Source organism: Chenopodium album, chromosome 22, assembly GCF_948465745.1.
Source record: "Chenopodium album chromosome 22, dcCheAlbu1.1, whole genome shotgun sequence".
NCBI classification, from domain to species: Eukaryota; Viridiplantae; Streptophyta; class Magnoliopsida; order Caryophyllales; family Amaranthaceae; genus Chenopodium; species Chenopodium album.
In genome coordinates this window covers 13,254,696-13,277,714 of record NC_137855.1, presented here as the reverse complement: position 1 = coordinate 13,277,714, position 23,019 = coordinate 13,254,696, and the positions used below count along the sequence as shown (strand labels likewise).

Here is a 23,019-nt window from a genome sequence, read left to right as displayed (position 1 = left end):
ACGTGTTGGTGGTTATGGAAATGGAGGAATAACAGATGCTTTGAGAGGGAACCAAATATCCCAATTGACCAACCAGCCTTTATCTTTGCTAGAATTAGTGGCATTCAACAAGCAATGGACAAGGATACACGTGCTGGGGTAGGCTGAAACAATGAGAAAATAGAGTGCTACATTAGATGGAAGCTTCCTAACAAGCAATGGACAAGGATACACGTGCTGTGATCGAGCACTGCTATAGGGAAGCCAACAAGGCAGCTGACTGGTTGGCAAATTATGGCGTGGGCTTGGAGCAGAAACTAGAGCTTATCAAGTGGTCTCGAAAGATCTTCGTCCTATTTTATTGGAGGATTTGAGTGGAGTACGCTTGGAGAAGAAAGGTCCCGAGTGAAGCTTTGGACTAGGCTGCCAGGATGCTAGTTTTTTAGCTTGTTTTTTGTTCTGTTCTTTTTCTTCTAGTAGTTTTTTTTGGCTTTGTTCTTTGTTTTGGGGCTTGCCCCTCTCTTTCACCAAAAAAAAAAAAAAAAAAAAAAAATCACTCCAAATTAATTATGGCCTATATATGTTTTGCATATGTTTTAAGCTATAAGTAACATTTAGGTTTGATGATTGTGTAATGTGTAGGATCTACCATATTTTAATATGAGATTCCATTGGTTGATTTTCTTTAAAATTCACTCAAAAATTTGCGCGTGTAAAATTCTTCATTATTCATTACTTAGGGCCTATTCATATTTACTTATTTTCAGTTTAGTTCAGTTCAGTTCAGTTCCAATCAGTTCAGTTCAATTCAGTTCAGTTCAGTTCAGCTCTTAATTTCCCTCTCACATAAAATATTCATTTCAGCTCAATTCAGTTCAGTTTAGTTCAGCTCCAATCAGTTCAGTTCAGTTCAGTTTAGCTCAGTTCAGTTCCAATCAGTTCAGTTCAGCTCTTAATTTCCCTCTCACATAAAATATTCATTTCAGCTCAATTCAGTTCAGTTTAGTTCAGCTCCAATCAGTTCAGTTCAGTTCAGTTAAGCTCAGTTCAGTAAATATGAACAGGCCCTTATGCTCGGGAGTTGAATATTGGTTTGATGATTCATTTGTGCATCTAATTCGAAAATGATATTACATCTTTTTTTTAAAAGATATAATGCATGTAATTATTTGTCATGTAATTGAAAATGAAAAAAAGAAACAAGCACGAAGCATTGACCACGTCACTAACTATTTTTTTTTTTTTTTTTTGAATAATCACTAACTAGTTTTATTATTATATCCATACAAGTCAGTATCTAAATTGGATATTTTTTTGAGTCGATTTTGACCGAGCCAGTCAGTTCAGGTTTTGACCCTTTAGTTGGGATCTACTTAAAAAAAAAACTCCTCCCTTGAAAGTTGAAAGTAAATGAGCATCCATCCCGCGATGTTCCTCAGTAACGCTTGAAAGTGAAAGACAAAATAGAAAGATGAGTTACGTTGTAAATACGCTGACGAAGAAGAAGGAGGTGGACTCCATTATCAGAGATACCATCGACAAACTTCTCGTCCTCCGCTTCGGCCGTTCTTCCGACCCCGCTTGCCTCCAGCTCGACGACATTGTATTCTCTCCCCGCCAATTTTTTCCATTAATTTCATTGCTTAATTTAACACTAGCTTCAATTTCTCAAGAAATTCAATTTTACCATGATTGATTGCATTTCTATATTTGATTTTTTTTTTTTTAATTTTGGAAAATTATTGTTCAAACCCTTTTTGAATTCCCTTTTTTTTTATCCTGATTGGCAGTTTTGGTTCTGGGTGATTTTCAGAATTATTTCATAGTGTATTATTTTATAGAAATTTGTTGTTGGAAAAAGATGGTGGTGTTTGATTATTTAAAGGGCTGTTTATTTATTTGTCTGCTATTTCCTAGGGATCGCTAGATGTGTCTATTATACACTCGGGTGTAATATTATTCCTTCGGAGATGCTGTAGGGGACCTAGCCTACTGTGATTGTCTAATTAGTAAAGTTGAGGGGTTTGATTATAATCATAGCATAATGCTCAATTGCGAATGGCTTTGATTACTTTCAGGCATTAGTTTGGTTATTTTGATGCCGAGATGAGTGGTTTTTCGATTATGTTGCGAGTTTGCGACTGTTAAATTGTTTGGTTCATGACTTTATGTTTGGATGATAGATATAACTCCTTGCTGTTTATGTCTTTCTTGATGCAGTTGGCGAAATCGTCTCATGATGTATCCAAATTTGCTAGTATTGCGTTGGTTGATATTGATTCAGAGGATGTGCAGGTGTATGTCAAGTACTTTGACATCACACTAATACCTTCAACTATCTTTTTCTTTAATGCACACCATATGAAGATGGATTCTGGGTATGTTTAGTTTGTCTAAGAAATATTGTTGTTCATATTACTATTTTTCAATCAGCTGTTGGCATTTCTTGTCAATTCATGTTGTAGTTTAGCAATTTCTTTGATTATGTTGTCAAATCCATTTGTTGATTTGGTTTTGAGGGATAATTCGTTTGCTGATTTTATGATTACACTATGTATTACCTGGGGTCATGACTTATGAATGATACTCAAATTGCCCACTTCTACATTCTTTTCTTCTAACGTCACGGTTGCAGTTAATTAGTTGTGTATGGTTGGTGTTTTTTTCATGAAACTCTACTGCTTCTCTGGATTTGTTTACCCAACCTGGAATTTATCTGATTATGCATTTGAGATGTAATTTAGCTGAAGGATAGTTCAGTTAGGTCTGATAGTCATCAAAATCTTTAGATTAAATACACATATGTGTTTAGGCTGTGCTCTCTATATCACTTTTACACTGTATTGCTCTAGGCTGTAGGAGCTACGCGAGACAAAGGTGGATCTGGTTCACTGATTGACCACTGACTAAGGATGAGCTCATTATTCCTTTTTAAATCAAAATTAATTAAATTCTGTATCTGTATATGAAATTTTAAATATGAGTTTGCGTATGAATTTGATCTGAAGCGTGGGATGGAACTGAGTTAAGTTTGTTCCTTAAATCTGAAATTTGGTTTTTACTATTTAGCATTATGGAGGAATTTCTCATTGCTATGCTCACATTTGGCCAAAGGTTTAATTCTCGGACTTTATCAAAAGCACATGCTAGTATAATTGCATAGCTGGCATTAAAGTAGATAAAGAAAAGAAAAAATATTCATATTTTATTTACTTTTACTGCGGTACCAAATGTCTCTGTGTACAAATGGAAGAGTCATGGTGGTTTAATCAAAACTGAGGAATTGAATATCTTGGTGGCTAAATAGCTTAAATAGGAAGTGGCAGCCATTCTTCAGTTTGTCAAACACCGCTTTGTGATCTCCTATCTTTTTTTTTTTTTTTTTTTTTTTTCCATCTAACTATGTATTTGTCATCTCCCAAAGTGCTTCATTTTGAAGATTTTGTGTCAAACATGACAAATAGTTCTTGTTCCTAAATGGTTGATGAGAAGTTTTTGTATGCCTAACAAGCATTTTTATATTAATGAAATTCAGAAAGAAAAACATGCTTATGTTTCTGGGATTTATACCGTGTTACAGTGTTTACTTTAATCTTAGAGTTGTTACTTGTAAGATTGAGGTTTCTTCATTATGGTGATTGGTGAAACAGGACTGCAGATCACACTAAATGGGTAGGAGCATTTCACAAGAAACAGGATTTTATTGATGTCGTCGAGGTTAGTGACAACAAGAATACTTTTGACTCATTGTTATGTTACTTGGATTTTGCAATTCTATCATACTACTATGCCAGATCTTAGTTGGGGAAATTAACACTCATTTAGTTAGACAACTTTTTCTGTAAAGTTTGCTTATTTTTCAAGTAGATTGATCAAACTGTTCCAATTAAGACACTGGTGGTGTCTGACTATCAGCTACATAAATACCTAGCTTTGGTCTAGAGGGGGGAAGGAGTTGATAGCCGATGGCATCAGTTGTTACAAACTCAGTGCAAGAAATCTCCAAATTTGCTATAAGCTAATTGGCTCTCAGCTAATGCTACCTTTAGTGAACTGTAATTGAGATGTTGTAATGGACTGATTTTCTGGGTTTATAATTCTGATTTGGTATTGCTAATAAACAAAGGTTAAAGCTTGAATATTGATTGAAAATGGCAAAATGTTTTTCAAAAGATAGGTTTAATAGCTTAAGGCTATCAATCTTCAATAGTGAGTTTAGCTCACAACTCTCCAAAATGGCTTTAGGCCATGACTCTCTAAGGTTTCCCTTAATACAAATTTCTGCATACCTCTCACTTTCCCTCCTCTATCTATTTACACTAAAGCTTAACTTAATAATATTAGACTTCCCAAATTGCCCCTCCTAAAGTTTGTCTATTATAGATGTTTTCCTGGTAAATAGAGAAGAACAACGAGACCAGTTTAGTAACACAATTAGAAAAAGGAACGAACTGTTAGGGAGAACACAAGCAAAAGACAACATATAGCGTGAGAGTAGCCAAACATCTTGTAGGAAAAAATAAAATAAGTGCATGTTATGTAGTTTTCTCTGATTGACGAGAATGACAAAGATGAGACCAACACTCGGCAAAATCATCTGCTGAAAAAATGAGTACAGCACTTTGACAAGTGTTTTCTTAAAGGAGCTACTAGATAAACAATTTCCTGCCAATGAGAAAATCTTGGGGTCCTCACAGAAATTAAGTGTTCTAACACACCCATCATATTTGTTCACCAACTAAGGTTGAAATACTTAAGGAAGCACCTCTAATTTAAAGTTTGAAAATAGGGTATCATATGAAGTGAAGAAGCAGAAAATTGTTGAAAAGGGAATGAAATAAAATGGCTTTCTATCCAAGCTCAGAAACTGATCTTAATCCATCCAGAATCTTATGTGGCTGAGGGAAAAAAAAATTGAAAAGGAGCACCAGGTTATCATTTAAAAAATCAAAAAGGAGCACCAGGTTATCATTAAAAAAAAAATTAAAAAAAAAAAAAAAGAAAGAAAAAAAAAAAAAAAAAACTGATCTGGAGTAAGACAATTTATGGCAACTTTTGCAAATGTTTTGAAAAGGAGCACCAGGTTATCATTAAAAATTTACCAGACGACTAGATTACATGGGAATCTATAGAGAATAAGGCTTTAAACACATGTTACACAACCATTAGATTTGGTTCACCCACTTCCCAACACTGAAGCTAGTTTTTGTGGTAAAAACTCTCAAGGAATCAACTACCTGATGAAGAATTTCAAAGTTTGGGATTCATATAGTAGAGTTGACGTATTGTTGAAGAAGGAATGAAAGAATTTTGTTTATCCAAGATTTTTCTCAGACCCCAATTTTATTTCATCCAAGACTCTATGTTAAAGAACTATGGCAATATTTGAGATGACACTTACCAGGAACTGGAGTACACTGGATATGGCAGTTTTTGCAATAATTTTGTAAGGGAGCTACTAGCAAATAAGACCCCTAATAGGCTAATCTACTGGACTTCATAGTGAACTATAGAAACACTTTTAGGCTTTTAGCCCACCCCTCCCAATGGTGGCCTTATCAATACATGTATGTATCAAAAAAATTTCTTAGAGTCTGATCTTATCCCTGTCCTAAGTGTTATGTGTGACAAAGGGGAAGAATATTGAAGAGATCTGGGTTGTGATGTTCTAGAGCCCAATGTTATATTGTAGACAATTGCCTGGTCTTTCATTATAAGATGCTTACAGTAAGATTTAAGCCCCCTTTTCCTTTAAGGTGCACTTATCAATTACTAAATCCTAACCGCCTTGATGATCACTCTTGTATTGAATGGTATGATTTGAAAGTTATTATTGATATTGGCTTGCTTTCTAGCACTACTCCCCAAATATTTAAGTGGGTATTAGCATGAGCCCCTTTTGCTATATTGGGTAAGCAATAGAAGTATTCTCCCCTTTTGCTCTTCTTTGTTCTTGTCCATTACCATTGTTTTTCTGCTCCCTTGATATAACCATATAGAACTAAGTGTACTATCTTAAGTGAAGATTGCTGTGCACAAGAGCAGTACTTCAGTACAAAGTTCATCTAGCTCTCTCAGTATCAAATGATTTCATGGTTACATGTCTTTAACCACCCATTTAGGTTCTGTTGTTTCCCTTTCTCACACGTAATTGTCAAATCAATAAAAATGATGAATTTATTTTAAATCATAAAGGATAAATTACAATATGAATTTCTTTCCTTGCCTGAATGTTGTTTTGGAGCATCTTCAAATTCCCTATTACTGCCAGATGTTATTTTTAACTATGCATTTGGCAAGACAATATAATTTTCACTTCCCATTTGGCTATTAGCCATTTAGCCCTAGTCATACTACTTTTGTAGTACCTTCTGGGTATGCACTATTTTGATCTACTTAATTTGACTTGTTTGAATGTATTAGGAACTTATCGGAACATAATAGAACTTATTGTACTGTGTATTGAGGTCCTTTTCACATATATTAAATATTTTGACTGTGTACTGTCCATTGATTGTACTCTGGATTCATTGCTTTTTAATCAAGCACATTTCTTGAAATTTTTTTTTTTTTAAAGTTCTTTTATATGTTTGCAGGGTATTTATAGAGGAGCGATGAAAGGGAAGCTGATTGTGACCTGTCCTTTGCCTCCAGAAAAAATACCGAAATTCCAATTGTTATACAAGGATGTATAAAAGAGGTAAATTGGTAATTTTGGCCCTCTTGCTTATTGGAAGAGGGTTTGATAGTGTAATATCTGTTGGAAATTAGAATTTGAGTACCCCCATAATTTAATCACGAACTAATTAAATTCATGTCATTGTGTGGGATGCTTTTGGCCTTTTGGGGACAATATTTAGTTCCTCAAGAAGCAGGCATGCACTTGGTAGCCCTTTGAAATTGATCCCGGAAGTCTGCTCTATGATGATGTTTAGTTCTGGCACAGCCTGAGTAACTTGTTGAGTTAATGTACTGTAGAGATTAATAAATCGAATCCTGCTTCAATTTTTTTTTTATTATTGATGTTCAATTCGGCTGAATTCAGGGCCATTGTCATTAGGGATGTCAGTGGGGCGGGTCAAGTAGGAGACCCGCCTCATCCCCGCCCCAGTGGGGCGGGGATGGGTCTCGGTTTGGCGGGTGGTGGGGCGGGGATGGGGATAAAAACCATACCCGCCATGGGTGATGGGGCGGGGGTGGATTTTAAGTTGTACCCGCCCCATCCCCGCCCCGCCCCACTTCATACCCGCCCCATCCCCACCTCATACCCACATCTATATATCTTTTAAAGCAAAATTACATACTTTTATACTATTATAAAATAATTACTTGAAATACTAGTACAATATTAATCTACTTTGTATGACACTTATATTATAACACAAAAATGTGTGTAAAAATGTTTTATTTTATAATTCGTATTAATTATGTAAGATTTTTTATTTGAGATACGGAGATTAGGTGGATCTTGGATGGGGATTAGGCGGGTCTTTGGTGGGGATAAGGTGGGGATGGATATCCAAGTGGGGGGTGGGGCGGGGATGGTTTTGGAGTTGTACCCTGTGGGGCGGGGATGGGGATGAAAATTGGACCCGCCGTGGGGATGGGGATGGGGATGAAAATATTAGGTGGGGATGGGGATGGGGATGGGAAGGCCAACATCCGCCCCGCCACGCCCCATTGACATCCCTAATTGTCATAGACCAAACTGTCACTATAATTCTCTTGGGCACTTCTTTCCCCATATTCCAATATCTGATTACTCCTCTCTCATGGTGATTAACTGATGATGGTCGCCAATAAAAACACCTTGTAAAGTGTTGGAACTTAGCTAAAGGTAAGGTATAACATGATAGAAGACTACTTCATTTCTATTGATTGAAGAATTTCGTTCATGTGCAACCAAATACTCCAGATTGTGGACAAAAGTATGTCTGTCTCTTGGAGCACTCTTTGACCACTTTTCATGAGGTAGTTTGTGATAATTTGGACCAGGTCACTAATGTTTGGCTCCAGATTCGTTGTCTGAATTCTCAGATCTCTGCATCCCTAAACATGCTTGATCAGCTAGCACTCTCTGAATAAGTTATTCGGTCTGCTCTGCCTTTCAACAGATTGGACATTCCCGATGAACTAGGATATTTCTTTTCCTCAGCTCTGCCTTTGAGGGAATTTCATTATTGATTTTCTTCCATACCAACATCAGACGCTTTGGAGCCTATTTCAGCTTCTTCCAAAATATGTTCCAGAATCATTATTGCGTTCCGTCTTACTTGCCTATCTAGAGCAACCATGCATACCATGACTGTGGTGTATTCCCCTGAGAGGCTCTTGTTCCATATTATCTCGTCATCCTCCTTGTCCTCCCTGATGTAGGTACCGAGGATTTCCTTTAGCCACATTCCTTGTCCGCCCAATGATCATTTCAGTGCCTACCACCTTGCACATTCCTCTAAATGCCCAAGAACATTTGGTTAGACTTAATCAACCTCAGGCTCTTTTAATTGACAATCTAAAATTTCTTCCTCGGACTACTACGTTCTATCTAGGAGGTCATTAGCTAATTTTTATTATGAAGCCTCCAAGCCTGTTTATAAACCAGCACCTCATTGAGGGCTTCCAAATTCTTCAGCACCAACTACCAAACCCCTTGTTTTGGTAACTGTAATGAACTCTTCTTCCTCCATTATATCTCAAACAATGAGACGAGGTTTTCTTCACTACACCTTTTGGCACTAAGAATACTGAAAATGTGAAGTAGTTCGTGATCTCGGATATCATTCTAAGCTTTTCTGAATAGACCATGCTAAATTTCCAGGAATAGATCCTAGACACCACCTTCTCCATCATATTACCAAAAGGCTTTGAGATTTTTGTCGTCGATTTCCATAGGACCATCAAGATAGGGTGGACTAAACGTCTAAACATAACCTGATACATTTTGTGCACCTTAGAAATTAAGAAATCAGACGAAAAATAACACACAAATACGTAATGACACAAACTTCAGATATACGAAGTCTAATTAGCTTCGAAAACTATTTCTAGTTATAGTGTGTAAACTATTTCTGGATTTTTATATTCCTATTGATGTATTCTATGTTATTATTCCACATACAGTATTTAAATAGAAGTTCTTTCAAGTTGCTTAGAAGGAAAGATTTTCTATATTCATGATTTTGTAGCGTGGAACATGATATTATAATACCTTCCAGAGTTCCAGATGAGAAATATATACACACTCTTTGAATAACTTGGCTTTTCATCATTTACAAAACTACTAGGTATAATACTCCCTCCGTTTTTTTATATGCATCACTTTGACAATTGCAGTATTCACATACCATGATTGACTTAATATTTAATTTTCATCTCTGAAAAATAAATAAATGTTATTATATAATGTATCATTAAATTTGTCATAATGTCTAGTTTCATTATATAATTTTGTTATAATTTTTACTAATGTACAATTAAAGATTTTAATGGTCAAAGTAACGTCTCGGCAAATATGCCGGTCAAACTGATACATAAAAAAAATAAAAAAAAAATAAAAAAAAAACAAACAGATAGTGTATTCTCTATCACTCCCCTGCAATCATAGTATAAGGAATAATGATGCCTTAGATTAGATTTGAATCTTCTAAGAATAAGTCTCGTGGTAGGTCTTTGCGATGATGTACATACTAACATACTATTTAGGAATACGAAGAACCCAAATCTAACTCAAAAGCAAACTTTTTCTAAACAAAATTATATCTATCTCCATATGTTTGTGAAAACTTTTGCGTGCCCCCGGTTTACAATAAAATATTGTAAATTGGCGGTGCGGCACGTGTTTGAGCTTTTTTTTTTATTATTATTTTTTTAATTCTGAAAGCAAAACACGTGAAAACGACCTCAAAGCTTGAAATCGGAAAACAACAATGGAGGACAGAGAAAATGAAAACACGTTAAGAGAAATCGCGAAAACAAGTACCTTAGGGCTTCGATCATTAATGGAGATTTCATCCGAGAAAATATCAATACCTCATATTGCAGTAATTTGTTCCCCGAATTACTGCAAAAATAGAGGCAAATTGAAATCCGTTGTTAGGTGATTTTGGGAACTCGAATTTTTTTGTTGAAATCGATTAAAATCGATTGATTATAGAAGAAAAAGAAATAAAGAGTTTTGGAGATGAATATGTTCCGATTTTTGATGATAATAACAAATTTGACACTGGAGGAGATCAAATTTTTGGAGGTAATCAAATAGACAATGTAGAAGAAGCAATTGACAATGCAGAAAAGATAGAAAATCAAATCAGGTGGTTCCTCGTAAATCAATAGATTCAAATTCAGCACAAACATCCAAATCAAATGAAACTGAAGGTAATTTTTATACGATCAACCTTTTAATTAATCTAAATACATATTATTCTATTATCGATCCATAAGTGTTATTTTTGATACGAACTTGTGTTACCTCTATGAATGCAACATTGATAAAAATTAACACGAACTATACTTGAGAAAATTAAGGTTTTTGCAAAAAAGTTACCTTATGAATGCACTTATGTTACCATTTTTATGCATAAAGGTGATCCTTTGTACGAACAGATATTACCTTTTGTATGCACAGATGTTACCCTTTTTCTATAAAACGGTACAGTTTGTATGCACAAATGTTACCCTTTTTATGCATAAAAGTGACCCATATAAAACATAGTATTACTCCCTCTAATTTGATTTCTCTAAACAGAATAATATTCTGCCTCTGTTATCTGATATGTCTATCAAATTACATATGTAAATCCAATTGATGCTTGTAGGTGTGGTTTACAGAAATTTTGGAATTGTATGAAAAACATGCTGCTATACTGGGGTTTTCAATAAGAAATCATACAACAAGATGCTTCACACACACAAAAATGATAAGAAAAATTATGTGTGTTCTGTTAAAGGAAAAAGAACTTCAGGTGATGAGAAAACAAATTTAGTTGAAATGGTTGATGAAGAGAATGTAAATGTGAGAACAAGAAAGCCAAGACAATTAGTCATTACACGATCTAATTGTAAGGCATCCATAAGAGCGAAAGTAAATAAAGAAGGAAAGTTTGAGGTGGTGGCAAATGTTTTATAACATAACCACGAGCTAACAAGGTCATAATGTTGTAGGTCACCTGAATTTCAGCTTAAGGTTAAGAATGGAGCAAACTAAGGAAGGCGATACTCAAACTTTAGTGAACATTTTAAATCAGGAACAATCAGAGGATCCAAACTTCTTTTTTAGAGTGAAGTTTGACAATGAATGAAGAATTTCCAATATCGTTTGGATGGATTCAATGATGCTAGAAGACTATAGGATATATAGAGATGTGCTTGTCTTTGATACAACATATAGAATCAACCGATATAATCAAGGGCGGAGCTACAGGGGTGGCTAGCAGAGGCCCGACCCCTGTGGCCCAAACTCCCAGCCTTTACTTTTATTAATTTGGTCCCTGCTGTTTTTTATTATATGTACTGATGATTTCGATTTTAGGATATTGAAATGCTGGTGGCTTAGTGGTAGTTGGGCTTATATTGATTTCTCTAGGTATGAGGTTCGCTTAGAAAGTACTTTTTTCCTTCCCTTTTTTTTTCCCCTTTTTTACTTTCTTTTTTCTTTAAACTTGTGTCCATAATCTTCTTCATAAATCAAAGGATATTAGACCTTTCATTTAATTTTTTTCCTCTATTTTTTTGCCCAAATTCTATACTAAATTTATTTAACTCTTCTATAAGTGATTTATCTTTTCAATTCTTCAGTGTTTTATTTGTATTCGATCGGGTATTTTTTTAATATAAATTACCGCCTTTTTTTTATATAAAAACTCAAAATTTACTTTTTTCTTATTGTTCAGTAATAATTACTCTTCTACAAATCACCTTTTTTATTGGATGATATGATTTGTATAGTCATGAAATAAGAAACTCTTAATTTTTAAAGTTAGTGATTGATAGTCAACGAGTGGATTTACGACAGTTTTATACATATACGTAGTATATAGGAAAATTGATTGCCAAAAATTTTAACATGTAATCTATTATTGACATTTATTTTAATATGAAAAATCTTAAATTGCAATTTAGAAAAAAAAATTGTTATAAAAAAAACCATATATTTATACTCGATACATTGAGCTGTCGGCTTCCCTAGCTTAAAAATCCTGGCTCCGCCCTGGATATAATCTTATATGTGCTCCATTTATCGGAATAAACAATCACTGGCATAATTGTATGTTTGCATGTGCTTTTATTGGGAATGAAAAAACAGAATCGTTTGTGTGGCTACTAGAAACCTTCTTGAAAGCTATGGAGGATTGAACACCAAGTTCAATATTCAATGACTAGGACCGAGCAATGGCAAATGCAATTGAGCAAGTAATAAGTTTATATTTACATGTTACCTAAACTAATAAGTTCTGACAACATACAATATTTGACCATTAAACCACAAGTTACCCTTTTTAGTGCATAAAGTGACCCTTTTAACTGCATAAAGTGACCCTTTTTAATGCACGAAGTGACCATCGTAATGTCAATTCCCACTTACTATGAGTGTCAAGCATATTCACCACATGCTTTAACGTAGGTGCACTTCGAACGACTCCTACAGTCTTCTGATGTTTTCATTCATAGATGCTCTTGTCTCTTCATTTTCTTGACTTTTTAAGATTAGATTGTAGTATTTCCTCCTCATTGTTTGGATCCATGGTATATATGGTTGTGTAGAATCTTGATTTTTCAACCTATTCCATGTCTTTGTCTTTGCAAACTTAGTCCATGTTTTTGTAACATACTTGTCTGGTAATCTTGTTACTGAATATAGATGTAGAATTCTAATGCAATGATAACATAACCATCTAGATGATTCAAAATATTTGCAAGTACACCATACACTCTGGCTCTCATGTATGTGCAGACCTTGACTGGCTTGTCTTCAAGGGTTACTTGATAAAGTGGACATTATTCAATTCCCCTTATCATTTAAACAGTTGTTGTCATAGAGTACCCAAACTCGTCTTCAAAATCTCTGAAGGTTGACAAAGTGAAAGCATGTTCACCAAAATCATGTAGCTACATTTAAGCTGCTATATATTTTGTGTTATTTATGTACTTTTGAATTAGCTTTTTACATGTGCAGCATGCTTTAGCATTCCGGATAGTGGCAATGAAGTGAATGCTATTAACTTGCTACAGGTAAACTCATCATTATTTTATTTGCTTCTCCAACGATTGATTGTAATGTGGTACAAAATTCTGTCACGGTAGTTGCTTTACTTGCTTTGAATCCTATAACATAATTAGTGCTTTCACTCCTTTGTGACGACAAGATTCCTGCTAAAAAGAAATCTCTACTAAGGGCAAGACACCATTTCTCTTCCAATTTGTGCCAAGAGTGTGCTGTCAAGTCATATTTCTGCATCATTGCCTGCCAATTTTCTTCAAATTCTTGTTCTTTCACACACCAAGTACTGGTTGAATGCATACTTAAACTCTTTGTGTTTTTTAAGAGCCCCAAATCTGGTTATTGCATTTTATTCCAAATGCCGGATACAAAATATATGCCTTGCATTAGGAAGAACCTACATTCAAAAATAAAAAGGTCACTTCATGCATTAAAAAAGGCTACTTTATGTAGTTAAAAGGGTCACTTTATGCACTAAAAAGAGTAACTTGTGGTTTGATGATCAAATATTGTATTTTGTCAGATCTTATTAGTTAAGGTAACATGTAAATATAAACTTATTACCTGCTCAATTGTATTTTCCATTGCTTGGTTCTGGTCACGAAGTTGGTGTTCTATCCTCCATAGCTTTCAAGAAAGTTTCCAATAGCCACACAAACTATTTTGTTTTTTCATCCCTAATAAAACCACATGCAAACATACAATTATGCCAGTGATTGTTTATTCCTATAAATGGAGCACATATAGGATTATATCGATTGGTTTTGTATGTTGTATCAAAGACAAGCACATCTCCATATATTCTATAGTCTTCTAGCATCATTGAATCCCTCCAAAAGATATTGGAAATTCTTCCTTCATTGTCAAACGTCACTCTAAAATAGAAGTTTGGATTTTCTGATTGTTCCTGATTTAAAATGTTCACTAAAGTTTGAGCATCTCCTTCCTCAATTTGCTTCATTCTTAACCTTAAGCAGAAATTCAGGTGATCTACAACACTATGCCCTACATTCTATTCTTCTCCAACTTCTGTAGCCATGTAACTAAAACTATCCATTGTAGTCAGACCTCAAGATTTCATTGTTTTGATTGCTTCGGCTTTTTCTTCTGTCATTTTTCTTTCAAAATGATTCAAATAATGCCACCATGACCTTTTTAGCTCGTGGTTATGTTGTAAAACATGTGCCACCACCTCAAACTTTCCTTCTTTATTTACTTCGCTCTTATAGTTGCCTTGCAATTAGATTGTGTAATGGCTACTTGTCTTGCCTTTCTTATTTTCACATTAACATTCTCTTCATCAACCATTTCAATTAAATTTTGTTTTCTTGTCACCTGAATTTCTCTTTCCTTCAGGAGAACACACATAATTTTTCTCACTTACTATTTCTGTGTGCGTGTGAAGTATCTTGTTGTATACTTTCTTATTGAAAACCCTAGTATAGCAACATGTTTTTCATACAGTTCTAAAATTTTTGTAAAAGTTTCTCTTACCATACCAACAGATTATCCTCTATGATCTAAACCAGAAGCATCAATTGAATTTGCATATGTCATTTAATAGACATATCACAAATAATCAGAGGCAGCATATCATTCTGTTTAGAGAAATCAAATTGGAGGGGAGTAATACTATTATTTATATGGGTCACTTTTATGCATAAAAAGGGTAATATCTGTGCATACAAGAGTACTGTTTTTGTAGAAAAAGGGTAACATTTGTGCATGCAAGTGGGTAACATTTGTTCGTACAAAGGATCACTTTTATGCATAAAAAGGGTAACATATGTGCATTCAAAGGGTAACTTTTTTTGCATAAAACCTGAATTTTCTCAAGTATAATTCACGTTAATTTTTATCAATGTTCTATTTATATAGGCAACATAAGTTCATATAAAATAACAATTATGGATCGATTATAGAAGAACATGTATATAGATTAATTAGAAGGTTGATTGTATAGAAATTACCTTCAGTTTCATTTGATTTGGATGTTTGTGCTGAATTTGAATCTATTGATTTACGAGGAACCACCTAATTTTCTATCTCTTCTGCATTATCAATTGCTTCTTTTGCATTATCTATTTGATTACCTCCCAAAATTTGATCACCTCCTGTGCCAGGATTGTAATTATCGTAAAAATAGTAGAACACATTCATTTCCAAAACTCTTTGTTTCTTCTTCGATGATTATAAATAGATTTCAACAAAAGAATTCGAGATCTCAAAATCACCTAACAATGAAATTTCAATTTGCCTCTGTTTTTGCAGAAGTTCGTGGATCAAATTACTATAATTTGTGATCACCTCCTGTGCCAGGATTGTAATTATCGTAAAAACAGTAGAACACATTCATCTCCAAAACTCTTTGTTTCTTCTTCGATGATTATAAATAGATTTCAACAAAAGAATTCGAGATCTCAAAATCACCTAACAATGAAATTTCAATTTGCCTCTGTTTTTGCAGAATTTCGTGGATCAAATTACTATAATTTGAGGTATTGAAGTTCGATGATGAATTCTCCATTGATGATCGAAGCCCTAAGGTACTTGTTTTTGCGATTTCTCTCTTCGTGTTTTTATTTTCTCTCTCCTCCATTGTTGTTCTGCGATTTCAAGTTTTGAGGTTGTTTTCGTTTGTTTTGTTTTCGGAATTAAAAAAATAATAATAAATGCTCGCACACGTGCCGTGCCGCCAATTTACACTATTTTATTGTAAATCGGGGGCATGTAAAAGTTTTTGATAAAATTAAATGTTACAACCAAGTGCTACCTAATATCAAAATGTTACAATAAAGTGTTACAAAAAATGTTACCTAATACCAAAAAGTTACTAAAGTTTTACGTAAAAGTCTAACAATCATAACTTTGTAGTAGTAATAAGCAAATTAAATGTAATAAGCTTAGAGAAATTCGATCCTTAACTGAATGTACTTGGAAGTCAAAGTTCTAAGATTGCTAACCAACTAATCTATCCTTCTATTTATATCTCGATAAACCAATCTATACTTCTATACTTAGTATTTAAAAACACAAACCATAATTTTTTCATATGACACATGTCATCACAAGTTACTCAATACCACAAATGACACATGTCACCCCTTTTAATCTTTTTGTTTAAGTCTTAATGTATTCCATAAATTGCAAATTCAATTAAGAAAATGAAGTGTTTCATTTCCATCATAATAAAATAAAGTTGAACCAATTAATATACTTCACATAAACATATGAATTGAATTATATAAAAATTGTCTTTTTAATTCCTAGACTTAAAACATAACTTAAACTAATATGTCATTTCATATCCTACAATCTTCATGTATTTATACGTAACTAAATCTCATTATCTTTTTCCATTGTTTTACCCTTATTCTTTTTTTCCCTTTAAGTTTTAGCAATGAAACAGTTACTTCGTATTTCATATCAAAAGTTTCAACTATTGAAAAACATACCTACATATGAAATAACTTAGGTAAGAACCCGTGCATCGAACGGGTCAAAAGGCTAGTTTAACTTAATTTAGCGTGCTTTGTCATGTCATGTTATGTTGTGTCGTTTCATACCTTGTTGTGCTATTAAAGTGAGAGAGATGTATGCTATCTTTGAAATGCTAATATTTTTTTATAATTAGAACATGCTACTTTTTTGACAAATGCTACCCATACCTTCGAATGTCAAACTCGCTACCTTTTAAACACTAATATTTTAACGTTTAAGAAAAACTACCTAAACGCTACGTACTTATGCCACTAACCACTACCTCAAAAATTACCACCAAATAGGGTCCATTGGAACAAACAAAAAGTTAAAATAGAACATTTATTTTGAAATGGGAGAGCAGTCAATTCACTAAATGGCTAACCTAAAAATATCATTCAAATTATTGATATACTCCGTAGAAAACTGAAATAGACAAGGACATGCTTTACAAATTTATGTGCACATTTTATCCTTTGATGGACTGCAACCACAAGCAACAAAACATATCTGGATAATGGCCTCTTAGCTCACGAGCTCTTATCTTTCATGAACGGCTCTAAAGCCCGTAAAACTTTTTACGCAGCTTTAAAGTTGGATATGAACAAGGCTTATGATCGGGTGCGATGGGATTTCTTGATCAGAGCATTGGAATCTTTTGGCTTTCCTCCCTACTGGATTCACTTAATCAAGCAGTGTATTTCTACTGTGTCTTATCAAGTGTTGGTTAATGGGGATCCCACTCCGACCGTTCATCCTCTCTGCGGACTGCGACAGGGAGATCCTCTCTCCTCATACCTTTTTGTTCTATGTATGGAGATTCTTTCGGCAATGCTTCGGCGTGCGGAAAAATTATCTCTTTTTAAAGGCGTTCGTATTTCTCGAGGATCCCCTTCTATCTCCCACCTGTTCTTCGCAGATGATTCCCTGTTATTTTTTCAAGTTTCTCCGGAATCTTCGAATCAAGTTATGTTGCTACTCAAGGAATTTTGTGACTACTCCGGGCAAATGATCAATCTTCAGAAATCTTTTGTGAAATTCAGTCCTAACACTCCTGTGGATTATCGGGATTACTTAGCTAAGAGCATGCGGCTTTGCAGTTCGGATTCTTTAGGTTCTTATCTGGGCCTTCCTGTTGATTTGGGTCGGAGTAAAGTCGCGGGGTTTGGCCATCTAGTGGATACAGTTGCCAAACGTCTCTCGGAGTTTGCATCCCTACGGCTGTCAGCGGCTGCGAAGCTAGTTATCATTAATTCGGTTTTAGTTGCTTCTTTCAATCATGTCCTCTCAGTTTTCAAAGTTCCGGCTTCGGTTTGTGACCGGATTGATCGGCTGTTGTCTCGTTTCTGGTGGAAGTCTTCGGTTTCTTCGAAGGGCCTTGCCTTTCGTTCTGCTTCTCTTTTACATTTACCGAAGGGTATGGGCGGTTTGGGTCTTCGAAGTGTCGGTGTTTTGAACTCGGCCCTTCTGGCGAAGCAGAGTTGGCGTCTTTACAATAACCCGCAACTTCTAGTATCGAGAGTTTTGTTCTCTAAGTATCCATCTCTTCGTTCTTTTCTGTCAGGAAAGATTCCTAGATCTTCTTGGGGTTGTCGGGGCCTTTTAGAAGGCATGGCTACGTTATCACAAGGTCTCGCTTGGAAAGTGGGTTCTGGTTCCCAGGTCCGGATCCTGGAGGATAATTGGGCTTCGGGAAGCCCAGTTCAGTTTAAAGCTTCGGCTGTTGAGTCGGATTTGCCGACTCATGTTTCTTCTATTATTAATCCGCGTTCTTACGCGTGGGATGTATCTTTAATACATCAGTTGTTTGATTCTCAATCAGCTCAGAGAATTCTTTCTCTGGATAGGCCGCACTGTATTATGGATGATTTTGTCTACTGGAAATTTACAAAGGATGGAAGTTTCTCCACTAAGTCAGCGTATGCAATGTTGGTCCGTAATTCAACGGCTTCCATGGCTAGTGTCTCGATCTCTGAACTATGGTGGAAACGGTTTTGGGGTCTCTCTCTTCTCCCTAAATTTAAAATCTTCATTTGGAAAATGTTACATGATGCTCTTCCTCTTAGGGACATGCTTAGTAAGCGAGGCATCCCAGTTTCTCCTATTTGTGTCTTCTGTTATCAGCACAGAGAAACGGTTCCTCACTTGTTTAGGGATTGCTCAATGGTGACCGGTCTTTTGATTCGACGCCCGTTTGTCTTTTCTCACTCTACTTTATATACTAAACCTTTTGGGGTTTGGTTCCCAGATTTGGTTACAGATTTTAAGGACAGGAGGGATTTCGAGGGTTTATCTCGCTTCATCTCATTCATGTGGGCCGTTTGGCTTTCTCGCAATCATAAGCTCTTTAGACAGGCTGTTGTTTCTCCATCATGGATCCTTCACTTGACAGAAGAAGGGGTTTCGAAAGCTTCGGAGATTGATATTTTCTTTCGTCACTCTTCCATCTCCCAGCATTGCAAAATTATAAGTTCGACTTCGGTTTCGCCAGGATGCCTTGTGGGGAATATTTCTGATACTGTGGATTTTTGTCTAATAGTTGATGGAGCTTGGGATATTCAGGATAATACAGCAGGTGTTGGCTGGGTTATAAGGGATGTTCATTCGGATCATATTGTTGGGGGCGGTCTCCGGGCAACCAAAGCCTCCTCAGCTCTTCAGGCAGAACTTCAAGCGTGCTTATGGGCGTTAAGAGCAGCTAAGCGTAAAGGGTGTGTTCGTTTACAGATCTATACTGATAGTTCCCAGGTGGTTTCCTTACTATCCAAGGCCTCAACGGTGGATATTTCTTGCTATTGGTTATTATTGACAATCAGGGATCTTATTACGGGTCTTTCGGTTTGTCGAATCAAGAAGGTTCCTCGATCCTGGGTTTCTCCAGCTCACTGGCTAGCAGCTCAAGCTCGGCGTCGTATTTCTTTGTCCTGGTCTTTTTAAGGGTCTTTCTGTTTTTTTCTTTATTTGTTCTCTTTGTCAAAAAAAAAAAAAAAAAAAAAAAAAAAAACAAAACATATCTATTCACCATATTTAATTTCTCAATGATATAGCCGAGGCTAACAGGCTAGGCATAGATAGAAGTGCATTGTGTTGAAACTTCTCGTGGTATGTCAATCCAACCAATTCTATCATCTACTTGTTGGCTCGAGACATTCGTGTGATCCTTAAACTTAACCTTATATACTTACGAGTGAAAGTGTAGAATAATCTTCTCTACTAAACAAAATTAGTATATACTAGTATATATATGGCCATCAGCCCACACCATAGCCGAAAGCGTAAAACCATAACTAGCTAGGAGGTCATGCCTTGCGAATTTAGTCAATTTACTAAATGGCAAATCTAAAATCCTAGAACTCCAAATAAAGACTAGGACATGCCTTACAATTTATGTACACGTTTTAACCTTTGATGGACCTTACCACAAGCAACAAAACACAATTAATTAATACAAGTATGACTAAATCTGGTTATCTGTTCACTTTCTATTATCTTCAATCAAATTATATATCAAAAATATCATAAATTCAATGCATTTCACTTTGACAACAACAAAATACATCAGAAAATAAATAGGCAACTTGACAAAAATTAGATATAAATATAATTTCCCCCCTCATCTTTGACCATTGTAGCAGCCACATCAAAACAATTAAAAAATCACAAAAGTTCTTAGTTTCTTACAATATGAAAGGAAAAAAGTACAAGTATATATATATCTAGAAACAAATAGGGACACGTTATTAAATCACCTAAACCACTCAAAGTCAATAAAACGAAACTTCAACGTACCCAATTCCTGACTTTTTATACTCCTATAATATCCTTTATATTTCCTTCTTTTAACAAAAGTCACAATTACATTCAAAAACACATCTTATTCAAAAAGTCTTAAAACAACCGCCCAAACAAGATGTCTACCGATCATCAAAGGATCCACCCGGCACCGGACGTGGAGGCGCCACCACCATCATCCGCGCCACTGATCCCACCCAACACACTCAAGTCCGATAGCACCGGTCGTGAACACTACCCTCCTTTACCACCTCGAGCCGGCTCTCCACGCGCCTACCCCATACCACCCCCACCATACAAACGTACAAAAAGAAGTTGTTGCTGCCGTGCATTTTGTTGCATATTTTGTACACTACTTGTACTAATCGTCGCTATCGGTGCTACCATAGGTATACTCTTCCTCATATTTCGCCCCAAAATCCCTGATTATTCCATTGACACCCTTAAAGTCACCCAATTCTCCCCTAACAGCAACAACTCCATCTCAGCCACGTTCGTCGTAAACATAACCGCTCACAACCCTAACAAACGCATAGGTATATATTACCTAGGTGGGTCTAGTCTTACTGCTTGGTACAAAGACACCCAACTTTGTCAAGGGTCATTGCCTAAGTTTTATCAAGGCCACCGTAACACCACCAATCTCGACGTGTCGTTATCCGGTACCGTGAACAATGCCTCGGGGTTAAGCTCTACATTGCAACAACAACAGCAAGATACTGGAAATATTCCCTTGGTTTTAAGGGCAAAGGTTCCTGTTAAGATTAAGTTGGGAAAGTTGAAGTTGATGAAAATGAGGTTTAGGGTTACGTGTCACTTAAGTATTGATAAATTAGCTGATCAAGCGGAAATTCGAATTGGAAGTAGCAGCTGCAAATTTAGACTCAAACGTATTTTTTGATTCTTTTGGAAATTCATTCTTTTCGATTTCCATTTCTCATTTATTACATGATTTTGATTTTTTTTCTTTGGTTACTTTTTTTTACTAGTATTAGGTAATTTGAATAAAGATTTGGAGGATTATTTGTGGATCTTCCATGACATTGATTTTTATTGTATATGAGCGAGCTACATGTACATGTTACATCGACTTTTGATGGATATATATGCTATATTACATACTATAATATGAATAAGAATGTGTTGTACATTTATTTTATTATTACGACTAGGAATTTATTTACTTCCTCCGTTAATGGTTATTTGCAACAAAGGAATATTTTATATCTCACAAATAATACCCCTTTGTTGCAAATAACTATTAACGGAGGAAGTATTTTGCTTTCATATGAGTATATGACGATCCAACTAGATCAATTAATCAACTAGTTTAAACTGAAACACAATGTGTACTTTCATGATTACATAGTGCTTCGCGAAGCTTTATAAAATTCAAATCCATGAAAAAAACAAAAAAAAAAAAGTTGTGACGACACCTAATTAATTTCACGTTTCACCTTCCCATATTGAGTACCTGAAGTAGTGAATTGGCATGTATTGCCACAGGCAGCTATCAAGTGAATTTAATTGATTAGGTCAACAACATGAATTGTTCAAAACAAAGTACACGTTTAAGAATAAATATGAGATCAAATTCTATACGGAATACTAAAAAAAATCTTTATTATAATGTTAAGTTGTTAACTAGTTTTACTATTAAGAAATTGCATAAACTCCTTTTAAGACTGATTGTTCTTGATATGAGGATTTGGTAATAAAGGTCCTAAGAAGTTAAATATTGATGTTTTAGAATATGGTCAAAAAGGTACAGGAATAAGTTTAAACAAGGAGCTTTATAAAATCATCTCCAATCGTGAGACTTGAGAGAGTTTCTTTAGGAGGGAGAGAAAATATTTTTTATACGACGCGAGTAAAGGATAGCAATAACTTGGTATCTAAACTTATCAATTCCAAAAGAAAGTTGCTAAGTTTAAATACCCAAGTTTGAATCTCATTTGACAAAAAGTGTGGGCCCCTTATCAATATTATAATATATTTAAGTTTTATTTTATTTTATTTTATTTTATTTTTTTAAAAAAAACTTACAACATGAATTTGGTGGGCCATAAGTGTTTTTAGAATATTTTAACCATGGTTATGTATTTAAAATATATAAAATTCCTCCATTACTACTTCCTCTAATAAGAGTTCCATTTCACCTCGACACATATTGTTAATGCCAAAAATCGTCAAGGAACGACCTTTGGTTGGGATACCAATAACTAGATCAAAAGGGGGGTTACGAAATGTAAACAATAGAAATAGAAAGAATAAAGACACAATATGGTGACGCGGAAAACCCCAATGAAGGTGGGTAAAAACCGCGGGTGGCTACTTGTCCACCAATTTACTATGATACGGGCGTTATAGCCATTATTGATATAAATAATTCGGGCGTCTAAGACCATGGATATGAAGGAAAACATAAGAACAGGAGATAAAGTATACATTAAAACTATTGAGAAGATATATGAAGATTTAGTTGATCATTGCAGCTTGTAGAACAATCGGAATAGACATGTCGTCATGTAGACCGTCGAACGGAGCCTCGT

At 35.1% G+C, this 23,019-nt stretch overlaps 1 protein-coding gene and 1 pseudogene across 2 annotated transcripts; both read left to right on the top strand.

Moving 5' to 3' along the window:
- Positions 1-1,409: 1,409 nt before the first annotated feature.
- LOC145605890 (uncharacterized) lies at positions 1,410-7,028 on the top strand. Of its 2 annotated transcripts, XM_081661957.1 has the most exons (5): positions 1,410-1,582; positions 2,200-2,357; positions 3,630-3,696; positions 6,576-6,679; positions 6,840-7,028. In XM_081661957.1, exons 1-4 carry the CDS (start codon positions 1,451-1,453, stop codon positions 6,672-6,674), a joined length of 456 nt encoding a protein of 151 aa, XP_081518083.1. In that variant the 5' UTR covers positions 1,410-1,450; the 3' UTR covers positions 6,675-6,679; positions 6,840-7,028. The 2 variants fall into 2 exon arrangements, with proteins under 2 accessions (XP_081518083.1, XP_081518082.1); XM_081661956.1 differs by lacking the exon at positions 6,840-7,028 and having other exon boundaries at positions 6,576-6,794.
- A 13,364-nt stretch (positions 7,029-20,392) lies between these two features.
- On the top strand, positions 20,393-21,548 carry LOC145606064 (NDR1/HIN1-like protein 6 pseudogene; annotated as a pseudogene).
- Positions 21,549-23,019: the final 1,471 nt, after the last annotated feature.

What these genes read in the sequence shown, in the direction of transcription:
- LOC145605890 (XM_081661957.1), top strand. Translation starts at nt 1,451, where the DNA reads ATGAGTTACGTTGTAAATACGCTGACGAAGAAGAAGGAGGTGGACTCC. An exon ending in GCCTCCAGCTCGACGACATT is followed by an intron (nt 1,583 to 2,199) that starts GTATTCTCTCCC and finishes TTCTTGATGCAG; the next exon opens with TTGGCGAAATCGTCTCATGA. An exon ending in CATATGAAGATGGATTCTGG is followed by an intron (nt 2,358 to 3,629) that starts GTATGTTTAGTT and finishes TTGGTGAAACAG; the next exon opens with GACTGCAGATCACACTAAAT.